At 36.7% G+C, this 18940-nt stretch overlaps 1 protein-coding gene across 11 annotated transcripts in view; it reads left to right on the forward strand.

The window, feature by feature from the left end:
* Window positions 1–18940, forward strand: part of WDR49 (WD repeat domain 49) — a 126747-nt gene that overhangs the window by 24619 nt on the left and 83188 nt on the right. For all 11 annotated transcript variants that reach the window (XR_012000387.1, XR_012000388.1, XM_072752302.1 and 8 more), the window contains 4 exons: window positions 2390–2566; window positions 3410–3584; window positions 10881–11048; window positions 12658–12806. Coding sequence is in view for 9 of the 11 variants with exons in the window: in XM_072752302.1 (XP_072608403.1) it covers window positions 2390–2566; window positions 3410–3584; window positions 10881–11048; window positions 12658–12806 (669 nt within the window). In the remaining 2 variants the exon portion in view is untranslated. The remainder of the gene's footprint in view (window positions 1–2389; window positions 2567–3409; window positions 3585–10880; window positions 11049–12657; window positions 12807–18940) is intronic.

Here is an 18940-nt window from a genome sequence, read left to right on the forward strand (position 1 = left end):
TCGTCAGGTCACTACTGATATGCTGTCACTATATAATAGTTAGCATTTTCTAGATTCTTATACAGTTGACATCATACAGTGCGTACCCTTTTTGGTCTGACTTCTTTAACTTGGCTCAATTATTTTCAGATACATCAGTAGTTTATCTTTTTTATCCTTGTGTAATATTTCAATACATAGATATAGCACATCCTTACCAACATTTGATCTGATCAGGGTTTTTTACTCCTCTTAATTTAGTGGTATCACTAGGTTTGTATTTTATCTGACTGTGGTTTTAATTCACATTTCCCTTATGACTAATAATACTGAGTGTATTTTCATATACTGATTTGTTACCTGTATATCTTCTTCAGTAAAGTGTTTGTTCAAATCTTTTGCCCATTTTTTTTTGGATCTATTATGTTGAGTTTTGGGAGTTCTTTATATATCCTAGATATACATTTATCAGGTAGATAATTTACAAACACTGTATCATAGCATACTAATCACAGCATTTGCATTCGTATTTTCTGAACACTGATTTTTTTTTAAAGATTTATTATTTATTCATGAGAGACAGAGAGAGGGGGCGGGGCAGAGACACAGGCAGAGGGAGAAGCAGGCTCCCTGCAGGGAGCCTGATGCGGGACTCAATCCTGGATACTGGGTTCATGCCCTGAGTCGAAGGCAGACGCTCAACCACTGAGCCACCCAGGTGTCCCTCTAACACTGCTTTTGATAGTATCATTTTCAGGTTGTTCATCGCTAGTGTATAGAAATACGGTAGATTTTTAAAAAATGACCTTATGTCCTGCAACTTCACTGAACTCATTTAGTGGTTTTCATCATTTTTTGTTGTTATTTTAGGATTTTCTATGTTTAAGGTCATATTGTCTACTGAAGACAGTCTAACTTCTTCCTTTCCCAACTAGATGCTTTTATTTTATTTATTTTTCTTGCCTAGTTTCCCTTTCTGGGAACTCCACCGTGGTGTTGAATAGTAGTGGTGAGAGTGAACATCCTCATCATGTTCCTGATCTTAGGGAGAACACATTCAGTTTTCTAGCATTAAATATTCTAGCAGCTTTGGGGTTTTTGTATATATCAGGTTGAAGAAGTTTCCTTCTGTTCTTGATTTATTGAGCTTTTTTTTTTTCATGAAAATGTGTTGGATTTTTGTCCATAATGCTTTTTTGGTATCTACTGAGATAATCATACAGTTTTTGTACCTTATTAATATAGTAGATTACATTGACTGATATTTGTATGTTAAGGTAGTCTTGAATTCTGGCATAAATCTTAACTGGTCATGGTATGTAATCTTTTTTTATATGTTGTTGGATTCTCTTTACAAGTATTTAATTGATGATTTTTACATTCATTAGGGATATGGATCTGCAGTTTTCTTATGTCTTTGTGTGGTTTTAGTCATAAGATAGTACTGGTTTCATTAAGTGATTTGGGAAGTATTTTCTTTCTTTCTTTCTTTCTTTCTTTCTTTCTTTCTTTCTTTCTTTCTTCTTTCTTCTTTTTCTTTCTTTCTTTTTTTTTTTGAAACAGTTTGAAAAGCATTGGTGTCAATTCTTTAAATGTTTGATTGCATTTATTAGTGAAGCCATCTGGGCCTGGGATTTTCTTTGTGAGAATTTTTTTTTTTTTTTTTGATTACTAACTCAATTGTTTTACTTACTATGTGTCTGCTGAGATTTTCTATTTGGTCTTCAGTTAGTTTAGGTAATATTTTTGTTTCCAGAAATTCGTCTAGGACTTTCTTCTAGGTTACCTACTTTGTTGGCTTTCCATTGTTTACGATACTTTCTTATTTCTATCAGGTCGTTAGTAAAGTATATCTTTTATTTCTGATTTTAGTAATGTGTATTTTCACTCTTTTTTTTTTTTAAATCTTGGGTTAGTTTAGTAAAGTTTTGTCAATTTTATCACCAAATTTATTGACCCTTTTAAAAGTGGTTTTGGGATTTTATCTGCCTTATGAATGCTACTTACAGAGTTTTCATCAACTGATTTTTGTGAAAGCCTCTGCTTGCTTTGAAAACATGGTTTGTAAAGCTTCTGGAATGACTTTGTGATTCTGTAGCCCTCTGTCTTTGTCTTTCCTATGTGATTAATCATCTCGTCTCCCATGGATGGAAGAGGTTGGCAGGTGTGTGAAGTGGGGATACAGAAGAAAGTATGTTCAAATGCCTTTAATGGGAAAAATTCTTTTCTTGGCTAGCCTCCAAAGTTAGAATAAAGTGCACTTGTGCCACCATGCTATGTTTTTGTGATACTGTCAATGACCCTCAGGGAACAGTGTCTGCTTTGGTGCTAAGATTTGCATGTCGTCTTTCTATACCAATTTCACAAAATTCATCAGAAATACTTTCTGATTTTCTATTTCCTACTTTAGATAGCAGTGGCTTTTACCAGTAAAGAGATTTGTTTCTATGATCTGCTGTCCAAAGGAGAATTTCCTTGTCAGTATAAACTTCAAGGCCTGAAAGGAACACCAATTTGTATGGAATATTGGTATGATCCCCTTGATGCCAACAAATCAGTTCTTTCTTTTGGGGACATAACTGGAAAGGTAAGTGAGGAAAGGGAAGATTGAACTATGGATTTAATCATCAAATTGTAGCTCAGTATAGAAATAGAATGCAAAGAGAGTGACCTCTGAACTGAACTATGTTACAGATTAGAAGGCCACACACGCTGAACATGGACAAGACGGATTATGTCACAGTTCCTTTTCTTGCTTATGAAAGACAACCTTCGTGTGGTTTTCTTGCCTATGTAGAGTCTCATTTTCATTATTTAGAAAAAAAAAGCAATTTTTTTCACTATAGGATGCTTAATTTATTAGGTCCAAATTTTAATAAGCATCAATTATCAAATGCCTAAAAGTTATCTCTTATAACTCTTTCAAATTAATTATTCTGATTTTCATTCAAAAGGCTCCTCTGTACTGACCTCCTGGGCAGTGCTTATTTCCTGTATCGTGTAACAAAGGGATAGATGCATTCCAGAGGGCAGCACAAAAACCCAGACATTGGATACTGTGATTCATCTTCCTATCACATTCTGCTCAGCTGCTGAAAGAGTATTACTTGCTAAATGACACGAGAATATGCCCATGAACTCTGCAGTAGTCTAATTTGAACAGTTTCCTTTCCTAATTGTGAAAGCTTTGCATTCTCTGTGTTTTTAATAACAAACGTATCGTAAAAGCAAATAATGAACTGCCCTTGGTAATTGCTTTACCAACATTGTAGTTGTTCTGTCTTTTGCTATTGCTGCCTGCATCCTTTAAATAATATTGAGGAAACTCCCATTAATTCAATATCTGCTCCTTATTAATCTTAAGGAACATAGAATGTTTTGCAGCAATTACACTCTCCATATTTGTTTTCCTTTCAACATCTCTCTTAAGGTTCAAGCAATTGCTTTCACCACAGCCTTGATTTCCCTGTTTGAGCGTCCTGCTAGTGCACATGAGGATGAAGAAGCCATGGTGACCCTTAGCTGGGAGGAACTGCTCTCTGGATATCACAAGTGTTGCTATACATTACAGCATAATCTTCATCATGGAGATTGGGTCAGGCAAGGTACTGAATTTGAATGGTAATGAAAGATTAGTCACCTTCAACTTCTACATTTATATTCTTTGATGAAAATGTTCCCCACAAAATGTTAGTCTCGAAACCAATAATTGGTTCTCTGGAGGTTTTGGCCTGGGCCGTCTGTTAGCTCCTGCAAACTAGCAGAAATTCTTTCTCTCTTTTCTTTCCTTCTAAAATTTAATGCAATTAATTCAGGTGAACTGTGCACTCAAGACATCTCAAGAGAAGAGAGAAAATTGTCACAGAATCCATTTAACTTCAACCCAACTCTGATCCTAAAAATGTCCCCTAGTTACATCCCGGGCTGCTTAGTGAGAGAATGTAACAAGTTGCCTCAAAACCAATCCTTTATTTTCTTCATGTTTTCATGAAGGTATATTAGTTTGACTGTCTTCAAAATGGATCTCAATTTTCTTTTTCCCCTTTTTTTGTTGGTATAACGACTGAGGTCCTCTGATCTAGAGTACTTGAGCAGTAGCTCTCTGTGTGATAGGATCGTGTTATAAAACAGCATCTGTGGGAAACCAGAACTTTCTTATATTGAATGTGGAACAAAAGATGATATTTTTTGGTTATCTGCTATATGTCACAAGCACAAAATTATGTGTTATGTTTGTATAACATGGAAATGAGAGTCACAGTACTAGAAACTGTACAGAGCTATTGCAGCTGCTTCCAAACAAGCATAGTAATCCAAGTAGAGTTGACGTACAATGTTGCATTAATTTCATGTGTGCAGCATAGTCATTCCACAAGCCCCCATGTTATGCTGTGCTCACAAGTAGAGCTACCATCTGTCACCATCCAATGCTGTTACGTTATCTTTGATGTTATTCCCTCTGCTGTACCTTTTATTCCATGACTTACTCACTCCAGAACTGGAAGCCTATATTTCCCCACTCTCCTTCGTCCATTTTACCCATCCCTCACCCCCAGCAAGCATCCATTTGTTCTCTGTTTTTATGAGTTTATTTTTGCTTTTTGTTTATTTATTTGTTTTGTTTTTTATGTTCCACATATTAGTGGAATCATATGGTATTTTCTTTCCCTGTCTGATTTATTTCACTTAGTATAATACCCTCTAGGTCCATCCATGTTGTTATCAGTTGGAAGGTCTCATTCTTTTTTATTGCTGAGTAGGATTCCATAGTGTGTGTGTGTGTGTGTGTGTGTGTGTGTGTGTGTGTGTGTGTGTGTTGTGTATTTTTCAGGACACTTGGAAAGACCTGATGCACACAGCATTTAGGAAAGGTTTGTTTGGTTGTTCTGTATGGCATAGGTTAGAGGACAAAGAAAGAAACTGCAATCAGACTGGTTAGAAGGCTTTTGAGCATGAGAAAGTAGAAATGACAAAGTAGAGAATGAAGTTTAAACAACCTTCTGAAACAGGAGTCTTTGGGATTTGAGATCTGAAAATGTGGAATGACGAGCCATTTTAGAATGTCCTACAAAGACCTCAGTTTCTGGGAGGAGAATGTTCTATTTGCAGATCACAGATGCCCTCTTGGGCGTAATACTCAGATTCTTCTCAATGTGGACTACCTCTGAAGAAATCCTTATTCTGAGATATTCCAAATCCTGCCACCAAAGAAGAGTCTTTTCTTGCCAATATTGTTCTGAAGCCTTCCTTACCTTTATCAAACTCTTTACTTTGTCTCTTCTATCTAATTCAGATGAACTTTTCCTTGCATGACTTGCATGGTTCTCAATTTGGGCTTTGCTCCTGGCTTCTTAAGAATCTTGCTTTCAGATGCTGCTCAATCTGTGAAACAATCCTAAAAGTTTCTGTACCTACCTGCCTGTCATAATTCCTTCAAACTTACAGAAAATCTGGATGCCTCACATCCAAACCACAAGTATACATAAACTGAAAACTAAAACAATCTTCTTAGGACATACAATATGTCCTTTATTCTCTTTAGTATCTACTATAACACATGGTACAACGTTTTGTCAGATTTTCCCTTTCTCACTGATTTTAAGCAATTTACTTGTGATATGCTTTGGTTTTCTGTGTGTGTGTGAGAGAGAGAGAGAGAGAAGAGAGAGAATGCTGCTTGGAATTGATTGAGATTCTTGAATGTATGGTTCTGTGATTTTCATTAAATTTGGAAATGTTTCTATTGTTATTTTTTTTCCAAAATTTTCTGTCCCAAAATTTTCAGTCCCCTCCACTATTTTTTTCTGGGACTCTTGTTATGTGTATCTTAGATGTTTCATATTATTTTACAAGTTATGTAGGCTTTATACATTTTTATTCAGTCTTTTAAAAATTTGTTTTAAATCACTGTGTTTTAGGTTAGTTAGATTTTATTTCTAGGTCTACAAGTTCCTGTTTCTTTTCTTCTGAGATGTTGCAAAGCAGTCTCAAAGGATGAGGCTGCCTCTCTGGTTCTTGAAGGGCAGACAGCCTCAACTTAGGTCCTAAGGGATGAGGACTCTGCAGAGAGACATGGTGTGGCCATGCGCAGAGAAGCCAGGACAACAGTGGGTCACATCAGAAAGCTGCAGCATGGGTGGGGCCACTGTGCAGTACGGACCCATTGAGCACCCATCGAGCCATGGAGGCAACACTGCCATTCCAGTGGATTTAGAAGGCAGAGCATCAAACCAGAGAGGATTATTCTTGGCTATTAAGGTTTAATGGAGTTTTCCCTGTTAGGCTTTGTCTTTACTTAGCATCTATTACCCCTCTTTTCTTTCCTATCACTCCCTGTTGGAATGGGAATGCCTATCACATGCCAGTCCTATCCCCTTTTTGGGAAACACACACAACTTGTTTGATTTCCTAAGTTCACAGCTTAGAAAGGAATGTTCCTCAGGATGAATTGTATCTCAGGCATTACCTATATCTGATTTAGATGAGACTTTGAACTTAAATTTTGGAGTTGATTCTGGAGACAGTTAAGATTTTTTGAGACTTTTGGGATGTAATTTGCATTCGAGAAGGGCGTGGATGGGGGGAGGGACAGAATGTTATGGACTAAATGTTTATGTCCCCTCCCCAAATCATGTTGAAATTCTAACCCCAATATGATGGTGTAAGAAGATAGTGCCTTTGGGAGGTGGTGAGGTCTGAAGCATTTGGAGGCCTGGAGAATCCTATTCATGAGAGTTTGGAGGACTGGAGGACTCTCTCATGAACAGAGAATAGGATTCATATCTTATAAGAGACCACAGAGAGTCTCTCACTTCTTCCCTATGTGAGGACACAGCAAGAATTAGGCCACCTATGATCCACAAAATGTGCCCTTAGCAGACATTGACTCTGTCAACACTTTGATGTTGGACTTCCCAGTCTCCAAAACTGTGAAAAACAAATGTTTGTTGTTTAAGCCAGCCCCCCAGCCTGTGTTTTATTATAGCAGCCTGAATAGACTAAGACATTGGATAAATACTATTGAAAAATATTGCAAAAGGAAAGAAATATACCAAAAGAAATCTTGCTACATATTAATAGATATTATTTTTTTAAATAGAAGGTTATTTATGGTTAAAGAAGTGTTTGGGGTAAAAACATTAAAAATAATGTATAGTTTAATAATACCATATGAATGGATATTGAGGAAAATGAATAGAGAAGATAATTGGAATAGGAGAAAGTACAGAGTATAGAAAGGTAAGGAATCTTTATAAGATTTTCTTTTATTTCAAATTTTAGATTTGAAGCTCAAAGTACCTCTGAAAAGAGGATCCACTTCAGTGCTACCCAATGAACAAATGCCCATTCCCAGATTTAGCAATAGAGATTAGAAGCTTAAATACAACTTTTCTGTTTGTTTGCAGCTCAGTTATTTCAGTCTGAGGAGAAAGAAAGAAATGCTGAAATGAGGAAGCAGGGAGAAAGAGGAGGGCAGGCTTAATAGTAAAAAATGGAACAGTGGGCTTACTAGTGAGTATGCTCCCTGGTCCCCAAGACTGACCCTACTGGGAGCAAGCAACCAATGGTTGCTTTCATTTGATATATATATATTTTTTATCCCAGCAATATGAATTGATATTCTTAGAACTCCTCAAGAAATATTTTGGCTGATTTTATTCTTAGTGTGAGGAAAGAATATACAATTGAGGAAAGAAAGAAATACATGAGCAAGTATGGTAATAATGTTTCATAGAAGCTAAGGATAAAATATTTATAAAACTGAAATGTCAAAGGGAAAACTTAGTTTCAGATCTAAAAGTATTAGCTTACTGCTTTAAGATAAGGCTCCGATTTCTTATTTCAAACTTTGAAGGAGAAATGTTTTCATCTTGTCTGAGTGGCTCTGTGTCATATTTTAATAGAAAAATAATTACATTCTGAAATGCTTGTACAGTAAGGACAGAGATTTTATGCAATAGTGGCAAGACATAAATGTCCTGAATCTCAGAGAAGTTTTCCTTTTTCTTGGTCCTAGATAATTGCCTCCTCGTGTAGGCAATATCCTTGGAAACCTTGGGCATCATAGACTAGAAGTGTAGCTTCTGAAAAAGTGAGCACTAAATTGCCAATTATGAAAACCATTGATTTTTTTTTTTTTAATATGTGGAAAGGTGTTTTGTCCCCTTTGTTTTTAACCATTGCTAGGAGAAGGTACAAATCAGTTTGGACTGAGACCCAAATCAGTAATTACTCATGAATCGAGGTGTGTCAGAGCTCCCAGGTCGCATTTCCTTAGGAAGTCTTCACAATTGACAGAGACCAAGTGTGGAAGAGATGCTAGTGTCTTCTTGTGCCTTGTTCCATTTCCCTGCATCTCCAGGAGTCCAGACAAAAAGATGGTGCATCCCTGAGTCGGCTCGAACACCATGTCCTTCCTACTGGTTCTCTCGTTGTGTTTAAAGCAATTGAAATAAGCTTTGAGCTGGAGGCCTAGGTTTGAAGAAAGAGGTCTCTTCCTGCATCTTGTTTAATAACATGGTGGAAGGTGAAGACTCGTTTGTATCATGAACATGGGTCTAATCAGTATTTTGAGAAGTTATTAAATTAATTGCATGCTTACTTTTTAATGTGCCTACCGGTGCAGAATTAGATGCGTTTTGACTTTTAAAAATGAGGTAGAGATAGGGTTCTTCTTTCTATCTTTCCCTCTTGAAATGGTAGTTGCTCAGAATATAGAAGGCCCTGTGGTGGTCTCGGAGAATGGGACTCCAACTTCAAAATAAGAAATGCAACTGAAAACAAATTGCTCTCAAGCAAGAGGACATCAAATGAAGTTTGGGGGTGGGGTGGGGGTGTTTTCCTAAGTTATAAGGCTCATAAAGTAAAAAATCTTGGAAAATGATCACAAGAGTCCCTCGTTGGAAATGGCCCAGTTTTCTCCTCTGCTATAGCGTCTACCTGTTGGCAGAGATACAAGGTGGCCTCACTGTAGCGTACCTCACCTTCACCTAATAGCATTACTTACTTGGTTTCCAGGTATCACTTTTCATTTTCAAATCTCTTTTCCCACATTAACTAATTGCCATTACACAGGGTCGTTTTGACAGTGCAAATGAGGACTGGGATCTATGGCACTTCCCTTAATGCCTTTCTTGATGACTAAGTGGCACGGAAAATGAGCATCTTAATGGACAGACATGATCAGGTTGTTTTTCTCCCCCCCCCCTCAAAATATTATCTAAAAGTAATTTAAGAAATATTTTTCCTCTACCAGTCTTCAAGCTCACTGAGAGTATTAAAAACAAACCGTTTATTTTATCAGCTCAGCGCATTCCCTAGCTTGATGTTTTAAAAACTTTTTCATCATAACCTGTCATTTCCTTCGCTGTCCTCAAGAAGTGAGGAAAACATTTGTATTTATCAGATAATTTGATTTTAAGGAAATGGCTTTACCCTCACCTTTTACTCAGGCATTCTCAGGAGCTCTGGCATTCCACAATCTCATCAGATACAAGTCATATCTTGGTCTAGAAATAGAGTGTGAATTGTTGAGCCTCCGATGTGTAGTTCCAGGCATTGACACTACAGGCCCATAAATGTCACTTGGTAGCCTGCAGATTCAAATCGAAAAGCAATACTTTGAATACCAGAGCAGAATGTACTTCTTTATATGTTTTCCTTTATAGCCTCAAAACTGAAGATGATAGTTGGATATAATGTGAGAACACATGACAAAGTAATTTTCTGGGTGGAAATACTTTATTTTGATTGTACTGTAATGATATTATGAAATTTCCATGGATTTGAAGATATAATTATAGTGGTGGTATACGCTTTAGATCTTGCAATATTGCTTCTGTGCGTCAAGTTACAATAACCCTCAGCATTTTCTGTAAACAAAGGGAATGTTTTCAGTGAGGTTGCTTCCTATGAGAACAGTTGTCATCAGACTTTAGATGGTTGCTACTTCCTGTAAAGCACCAGCAGGGGACTAGCAGGTGCTCAGGGAGCTTTACGGCCTAGAAATTAATCACTCCCTAGAGAGGCTCAGGGGACTCACTTTTATAGGATCTGATCACCTCTTAGCTTTGTTCTCCCTTCCTCTCTCTCTCTCCCCTCCTTTTCTCTTTTGGAAGAAAGACAGATGAGAGAAAAGGAGGGAGAGAAAAAGAGGAGGAGATAATATTCTTCCTAGAGGTTAAGAGCTATTTGCCTTTTGGAGCCTGTGAGTCTGATAGGAATGGAAAGGCCCTCCTGACAAAAGGCAGCAAGATCACTTTCCTTGCTCGGGGAATGGGATTTTGCTCCCCACTATCTGGTGCTGGGTCATCGAGGACACAGGGACAGGCTCTTTACCCGAGTCTGGCTGTGTTTGTGCCAGGCATTGAGGTCTGTCAATCCCACTCTAACATTCTAAACCAGTCATGACTTAAATAAACCATGGTTGGGGCATGAGCTGGACCTTGGAGAGCAGCAGATGGCTGCTAAGCTCCTGTTTGCCTGCTTCAGACCCAAGAGGCAGAACCTAGGAATTTGGCCAATTATTCATCTTAAGTCTCTAGAATCCCATATGATTATTTTGACTAATGTTGTTTCGTGCCATGTGTTCCGATTGAAAAAAAAATTCAAGGTATTTTGAGATTGGGTAAAATGTCTGAATGCAGACTCAGCTGTAACTTCTCATTGTGAATTCTTTAATGGAGAGGGGAAGCATTCATTAGTGAGTCTTCCTCACGTGTCAGGTTGTGTGATCATGATCTGGGTTTTGTTTTTGATGTTAGGTGTTAAAACAGTTCTATTTTGCTCATGTTTTGTGGGAAACCAACTAAAGATTCTCTTCTTCTTCTTCTTCTCCTGCTTCTTCTCCTTCTCCTTTTCCTCCTCCTCCTCCTCCTCCTCCTTTTCTTTTTTTTTATCAGTTACTTACAATGCATCTTTAGATGCTATCATTTCCAGTACAACCAGCAATACAAACACTATGGTGCTGGCTTGGAGAGAGAAATCAAAAAAACATCTCAAAATGACATCCTTCAATGTTGCCGAGGGCATTCATGCTTTTGATTACCACTCTCAGCTCAATTTAATTGGTATGTAAAATAAATCATGATAACTATGAGGGCCTCATAAATAGTCTGGGGTGCATATTTGCATGCAGGGAGCCTCTCCACCTTGTGCTTTATTGCCAGAGAGACCAACTTGAACAGCTCACATTTTATTGCCTGAGAATGTCTGATAATGATGCATTATGACGTGCAGCATGTATCAACTACATTGGGGTGAAAATATGAGAAAGTGCCCCAATGCTTTCATTAGTGTTTTTGTTAGAAGTTGTGAGGGTGTAAGATGAGATAAGGAAGAAGATGGTTTTTGTGTTGTGTCTGCTCTTTTACCATCTTTCTGACACCACCAGATGCTCTACCTGCTGCTACTGCTGCTACCACCACCACTACCGCTGCTATCACGTACACACATGCGTGAGAATGGCAAAATGTAGAACGTTTTTCCCCTCTCAGGATACAACCTGCAGTGCTTTTTTTGAACATTTTCAGATGATCAGAGTCTTAGTTTAAAATGAAAGTTCCTTTTTTGGATATAAAAGAGTATATTTTAGCTGAGGATATAAGCTGTAAAGTTTTTAGGTGTTAACCAAATATATGGCATTTTGAAAGGTGATAGATAGCTTGATATACATATTAATCCAAACATTGCAAAAAAAGTGAGATATTAAAAAATTAATAGGGTAGTGACAGAGAATGAACATACATGGCTCATTAATATAAGCCTCATTTAATAATTATCATTCATAGAATACTGATATCAGCTAGGAGGCTGAGTCTCCAAAATCCCTAATGATCATGGCTGACAATCATGGTAAAAGACACCTTGAATGTGAACTCAGGAATATGCCAATATCCACCTTTCAAAGAGAATTGTAGAACTAATAGAGACTCAAATATCAGCCATTTCATTGATTCATTGATTAATTATTTCAGCCCCTTTACACTGATGACTGGCATAAGTGCTGGAAAAATAAGAGGGAAGAAGCTCAGCTCTACGCTCAGCACTGGACAAGAGAAAAACAAAGAGAGCTCTGCTGAGTTTCCGCAGACCTGAAGAACCACTGTACCCCCTGCTCTTGATGTGCTCCCTGAATGAAACCCGTTTATGTTCAAAAATATCTTATTCTCTCAATAGAGCCGGTCAAAAGTGTAACTTTGCTGTTTGTGTGCTTGTAAATACTCAATTACTTATGTGACAGTGGAAATAATTTTTTTCCATCCACTCTCTTATTAATCTGGAAACTTTAAATATTGTTTTAGTCCTTCCTAATTCCTAGGATAACTGTAATTTGGTCTGCGTTCCTAGATTGTGCTAGCCAGAGGGGGGAAACATTAGGACTGGGAAACGGGATTCTCTGCCCTCCTGGTTGGGCTACCGGTCGCCTCCTAAACAGGACTGTGTTGTCCCATCACCTCATGCACACTCCTTCCACGCTACCCCCTCCATTTCAACCATTTCCAGTGATAGAACTCATGCCCTGTTAGCTTGACATGATCTCCCTTCCTTCAAGGCAGGGTGCAGTGGTTCTCAGAGGTTTTAACAACTTACAGATATGCAATATATACTCATTTCAAAAAAGAAAATTGTTTGGGTCATTCATGTTCTAAAAACCATTTTTTCCCTTATTCTGATTAGCAACTGCTGGCATCAACAAAAAAGTTTGCCTTTGGAACCCTTATGTTGTCTCTAAGCCAGTTGGTGTCCTTTGGGGTCACTCAGCCAGTGTCATAGCTGTCCAATTCTTTGCTGCAAGAAAACAACTTTTCAGCTTCTCCAAAGATAAGGTGAGTAACAGTATATTTAATTTATTTAGTTTTGCCTTCTCAGTTCCTACCTAAATCTATCTGTGGTCCTGAATTCCTCTGAGGGATGGTGTGGATTTTTAAAATACAGGTTGACTACTATGTCTTTGGAAATCTAAATTTGGAAAAGATATTTAGGGTCACTTAAGCATAGTCCTGGGCAACTGGGGAAAGTATTTCATTAAAAAAAAAAACTCTTTAAAACCATATACACATAGATTTAATCCTTAGAACTGCATTCTCACACATCTTGAGAGTTTTCAAAGTTCTCAGTAATTCAATAGAAAAAAAAGAAAAAACAAATAGAGACAAGGAAATGTTTCTTGGCAATGGTAAGATATGGAATAGGCACAGCTAATTTGCTGTCGTTTTGATGTCGAAGACATTTGGTAAGTTAGAAATCAAAGTTAATTTGAAGATGTTAAGTATATGAAAAATATTTCAATTATGTATATCAGTCCATTTCTATTTAGAGATATTGATGGGGTATTTTAAATATGGTGGGGGGAAAAAGACATGGTACCAGAACTAGTCCATGTTGAGTCCTGACCACATTATTTACTATCCATATCCCCTTAGGAAAATTTCTTAATCTCCAATAATCTTGTCATTTGTTTCTCTGTAAAACTTTCATTTTACATAATGCCCAATTTATAGATCCAAATAACCTGTGATAGGTTTCAAGACCCTTGCTTGCGAAGAGAAGGATAGGCAATAGGCGTACTGGGGTCAGCCTCGGAGACTTTCAATGAATCTACTTTTTCCTTTATTCTAAAGTGATACATGTTTATGCAAAAATTAAACAGAAACCCATCCTCAACTCCTTAGCTTCATCCCACCCACAAGTCCTGCCAAGCTTGCCCATCTTACCGTACCACCTACTGTGTAAATCTTCTCCCAATTCTGGTTGATTCTATCAGCAATATATGTTTATCAGCCTCATGTCTCCCTCTCAGCTGCCACTGCTCTAATTCCAAATCTCATCTTCTTTTGCACCCCCCCCCAATCTGCAAAGGTTTCCTAACCTGTCTCCCTACTCTCAGATGGGTCTGACCCTAATCTGCCCCTTACCCTGCTAGTGAAGTGGTTTGTAAAAACAAAGACAAAAACAAAAAAACACAACCCTTTTTTTAGCACTTCATCTAATCCTCAGTCTAAATATCAACTCCAGAATTCTTAAGCTTTCCTACAAAGCGCCCCCACCCACCAAGTTTGTCAGCCCTATTTTATTTCCTGCTTTTCTCTTTCATGCATTTAATGCTCCAGCCATGTCCCACCTTTGGCTGTTCCCACCGTGCTGCCTCATGGCTCTGCAGCACATTCTTCCTTCTGCCTTTGGTTCCCTCTCCTTGATGATCAAATGGCAAATGCCTGTTTATCCTCAAAGTTTCAAACTTTTTGGAGTCTTTCACACAGACCTAGGTGTTTCCTTCTTTGCACTCCAGTTGCACCTGTGTGTCTCTCATTAGAGCATGTATCCCGTTGTATCAAAATAGTCAAGTTTCCTTCCTTAATCAGGGGTGGTATCTTTTCAGCTTGTATCCTTGGTTTCCATCACAGTGCCTGGCACCTTGTGGTGTCTGTTCAGTGGTTATTCGTTGACACCTTGAAGTGAAGACATGTTACTATGAATTTAGAGTACCAAAAAACTCAATCTGAAAATATTTTAAATATCCAGTCACATTTAATGGTTTTGTTTTTGAGATCTTTGAGCACTTTCTTGTAACTCCCAGTACTGAATTTAATGCAGTGGGCTTTGTACACACACATGTTAGGTTGAGTCCTTAAAAACAAAGATTATTTGCTGAATTCATTTTTTTGTGTTTCCCAGGGCATAGCTCATATTAATGTACATGAAACACATGCTGACTATGACCTATAAAATAGTGTAACTACAACTAATTGGGGTTCATGAGGTTAAGGACTATATCTTTTTTGGATTGTGCCAAACAGATGGTAGGTCCTTACTAAATCTTAAGTGAATGAATCTTTATCAAACATAGGTATGAAAGAAATAACAGGGATTTTATCATTACAGAAGTCTATGAAAGTGTTGCCTGAAAAAAAAAAAAAGCCAATCTTAAAGTAGGTTAGGAAGTGCTTTATTCATCTTACTGAAGACTTTAACCTGGGAGATAGTATTTCAGGTTGTTCTGAAGAACTACTCCAGAGTTTGTTGGTTTTTCAGGGGATTATATGCAAAAGGGAGAAGGGGTCTATGTACTTGCGGGTAGTTCTCCAAGGTGTAATTGAGTGTCAGAAGGTGTAATTCGTTCAAATGTAAAAATTAGGGTTTACCGATTTCCGCATATACTTGTGAAAGACCGACCCCTTAGGTCATCTTAATACATTATGTTTCTATCATATCTGATTGTTCAAAAATATTGCCTCCATGCTTCTACTTACCTGGTTTTCTGGTTCTTGTTTTGGTTTCTCCTTGAGATCACTTGAGATGGTCACAGAAGGCTTCCATCAGTTACCCACTGCGGTTTTAGCACACGAAAGCTTTTATAACTTTAAAAGCAAGTGGAAAAAAAAAGTCGTTAGAGTCAGAATTGATAGTGTATAGATATCATCAATGTTAAGACTACCTAACTTCTTCCAAAGCTGTTTTATCATTCTATTTTTGCTTTGACTTGTAAACTATTACATTATAATAAAGCTTGTCATGCTGTCTCTTACATTAGTCTAAATCATTTCACTTTGATACAGGCATAATTATCTTAGTCTTTATGTCTTTACAACAGACAACGGGGCTTTCTGCTATCAGGTTAAGCCTTTGCTTTATTGCTATACAATTCTTTTAGATGTTTTATGGGGCTGGGGTTAAGTTAAGGAATAGAGAAAATGAAAGAACACGTCTTTTTTTTTTTTTTTCAAAGAGCCTTTGAATGGATCATATTTTGGTCAATGAGTTGCTCTATCAGAGAATTTCAGACCAAAGCATTTTAGATCTAAATAATTTCTTCCAAAGACTGAGACTTAAGTTGTTTTTTGGAAGACTGCTCTATTATCATTCTGCGGTGATGATTAAATAAGTTTTTCCCTATAGAATTTGGTATCAGGCCAAATAATAGTCCAATCACACATGGCTTTGGACTCCTAAGCTTTGACTGATGACAAGGCCCTGCTGGGAGTCAGTAACTTGCAGATTTGGAGGAGGAATTACCATGAGGAGTAAAAGGAATTTCAAAGCCTTTGGGAGATCTTTCTGCTGAGGATGACCTTGTAACCCGTGAGCCTGATTAGGCTCTTCAATCGCTCCTAACTCTTCTCTTCCAGGCTGTTCACCCTGATTTGTCCACCAGAATCAGATCACTTTGTACCTTGATCCTTCATTGAAGGTTCTGTTTTTTCCCAGAGCCCGATTGCTACATTGTAGCCCCAAAGTTGGTAAGGAAAAAACAAAGGGAGACTTTTGTATGGTGACTACATCTTACCTCTTTGTCCTCCCTTTCTTTCTGCAGACACTTCCTTCTCAAATTCCCGTTCATCATCCAGAAACAAAGTCATTTTCATTTTGTTTAAACTACACAAATAAATGGGTTAATGCCCTTCCATAAAAGTTGCAAATGAGGAAGCATGTAGTTCAAAAAGGTGAATATTCCTTTTGTTCACTTCCCCTTCAAATTAATTCATCTCCCAAGAAATAGTGATGGTTAATGCTTATGTATATTGTCTCACAATTTTTATTATAATATACAGTTGACCCTTGAATAACATGGGGGTTAGAGGCACACAGTCGAAAAGTCATGTATAATTTTTCACTCTTCAGAGATTTAACTTTCAATAGCCTACTGTTGACTAGGAGCCTTATTGATAACATAAATAGTTGGTTAACACATATTTTGTATATTTTCTGTATTATATACTAATTCCTACAATAAAGTGAGGTGGAAAAAAGACAATGTGAAGAAAATCATAAGGAAGAGAAAATACATATATAGTACTGTATTTCTAAAAATATTCACATATAAGTGGCCCAGCACAGTTCAAGGTCATGTTGTTCAAGGGTCAACTGATTATATATTATATGTATATAATAACATATTATATTACAATATATTATATGGACCATCCTATATATGTATCCCAATACAAGGTAGTATTTATTATTAGTTTAGTTTTTATGTAAGTGGTAACACACAAGACATATTTTTCTGCAACTTGGTTTTCCCTAAATAATAGCTCCTGGAGATGTTTCTTTGTGATGTTACATAGACCTGCGGTTTTACCTGCTGCACGGTAATTCATAGTATGGATAGGCATAACTTAATGATTAATCACCTGTTGATTATAAAAGATATATCTAATTTTTCCTTTATAAATCATCTTTCACACACACACACATACACACATACACCCATCTTTAAGGTCTCATGTGTTAATTTCTTTGTGATAAATTCTTAGAAGTTCCTAGAAGTGATGCTATTGGGTCAACAGGGATTTACTTCTTAAAGGACCTTTTTAGTCATTGCTGATTTAGATCTAGAAACACTATACACGTTGGTGTACTCATTAGAGGTGTGTAAAGGTGCCTGTTTCTCCACGGTCTTGTCAATAATGAATACTTTAATGTGCTCATTATTTTTGTTACTCTTATGGACAAAGAATTAGGATGAGTTTTTTTCTCAGATTTATTTATATTCACTTATTTTCTTTGTGCATTATTGAATCATGTCCTTTATCTTTTATTTTTTAAAAGATTTATTTATTTATTCATGAGAGACACAGAGAGAGGCAGAGACACAGGCAGAGGGAGCAGAAGCAGGTTCAAGCAGGGAGCCCAATGCGGAACTCCATCCCTGGGCTCTAGGATCTCGTCCTGAGCCTAAGGCAGACATTTAACCGCTGAGCCACCCAGGCGTCCCATGCCCTTTATCTTATTAACTCTGTCTTTTTCTTATTGATTCGTAGTAGTTTGAATATATTTTGATTATCTTTTATTATAGATGCAAATATTTTACTTGTTTAAAGTATATAGCTTTTAACTTTGTTTATATTCTTTTTCTCATTCAAAAGTTTTAAATTTTTATGCATTTGAGTCTAAGAAATGGTTTTCTTTATGGCTATAGATTTTGTGTCTAGCTTAGGAATGTCTTCCATACTTCATATTTATAAAATTATTCTCCTTTATTTCTAATAGTTTTTCTGTTGTTGAAGATAGTTTGCATCTACCATTGCAGTGTATTTTGTGTTTTTTTTCTACAAATGGATATCCAAGATTATTTTTTGAATAATTTGTCTCTCACTGTTTTGAAATGCCATTGTTATCACCATTTGAATTACCATATATATATATACACACACGTGTGTGTGTGTGTGTGTGTGTGTGTATGAATTTGTTTCTGGGTACTTTCTTTACATCAGTCTACTCGTCTTTCGCTACATAACACACCATTTAACTTGCATAATTTTATTGTGTATTTTGATACATGGTAGGGCATTTTCTAATTCTTGTTTTCCTTTTTTCAATTTTAACTATCTTCTGCATTTTATCCTTCCGAGTAAATTTTAGGATCAATATTCATGTTTCATAAAAAGAACATATTAGTATTTAGGTTGAAATTTCATTGACTATGATGATATTTGACATCTTTAAAATACTGAGGAACCACACTCTGTATTTCTTCATTTCTTCATTCTTTTAGCTGTCTTTTAGAAAAATTTCATGCACAAATTTCTTTCCCATCCCATGTTTAGGTTTTCCCTACTCTTTATTTTAGAAGATACCTTATCATATTCTTGACTTTAATGTGAGTGTTTCTAATGGGAGGCTTTACTTTCTATATAACCCATTCAAGAGTTTTTAATTTTAATATAGTTTTTTTTTCTAAAACATTTTTTTAACTGCCTGGTAATTTTGGATAGTCTTTTAATGCTTGCTCATTTTAGAGATTTTGACTTTGGGCTCTTTAAATTCAATTTCATTATTATCTGTCCTTATCTAATAATTGCAATATTTGGAGTCCTTAGGTATCTAACTCAAATATTTGCTACTCTGGGGGGTTCTCTTTCATGGTGAGTTGTTTCCTTTTTATGTTTGTTTATCTTTTATTGTTACCTCATTTTTAACTGTTGCTAAACCATAGACATTCTGAGGAACTAAACTGAAG

The sequence above is a fragment of the Vulpes vulpes genome, chromosome 3 (assembly GCF_048418805.1).
Source record: "Vulpes vulpes isolate BD-2025 chromosome 3, VulVul3, whole genome shotgun sequence".
NCBI classification, from domain to species: domain Eukaryota; kingdom Metazoa; phylum Chordata; class Mammalia; order Carnivora; family Canidae; genus Vulpes; species Vulpes vulpes.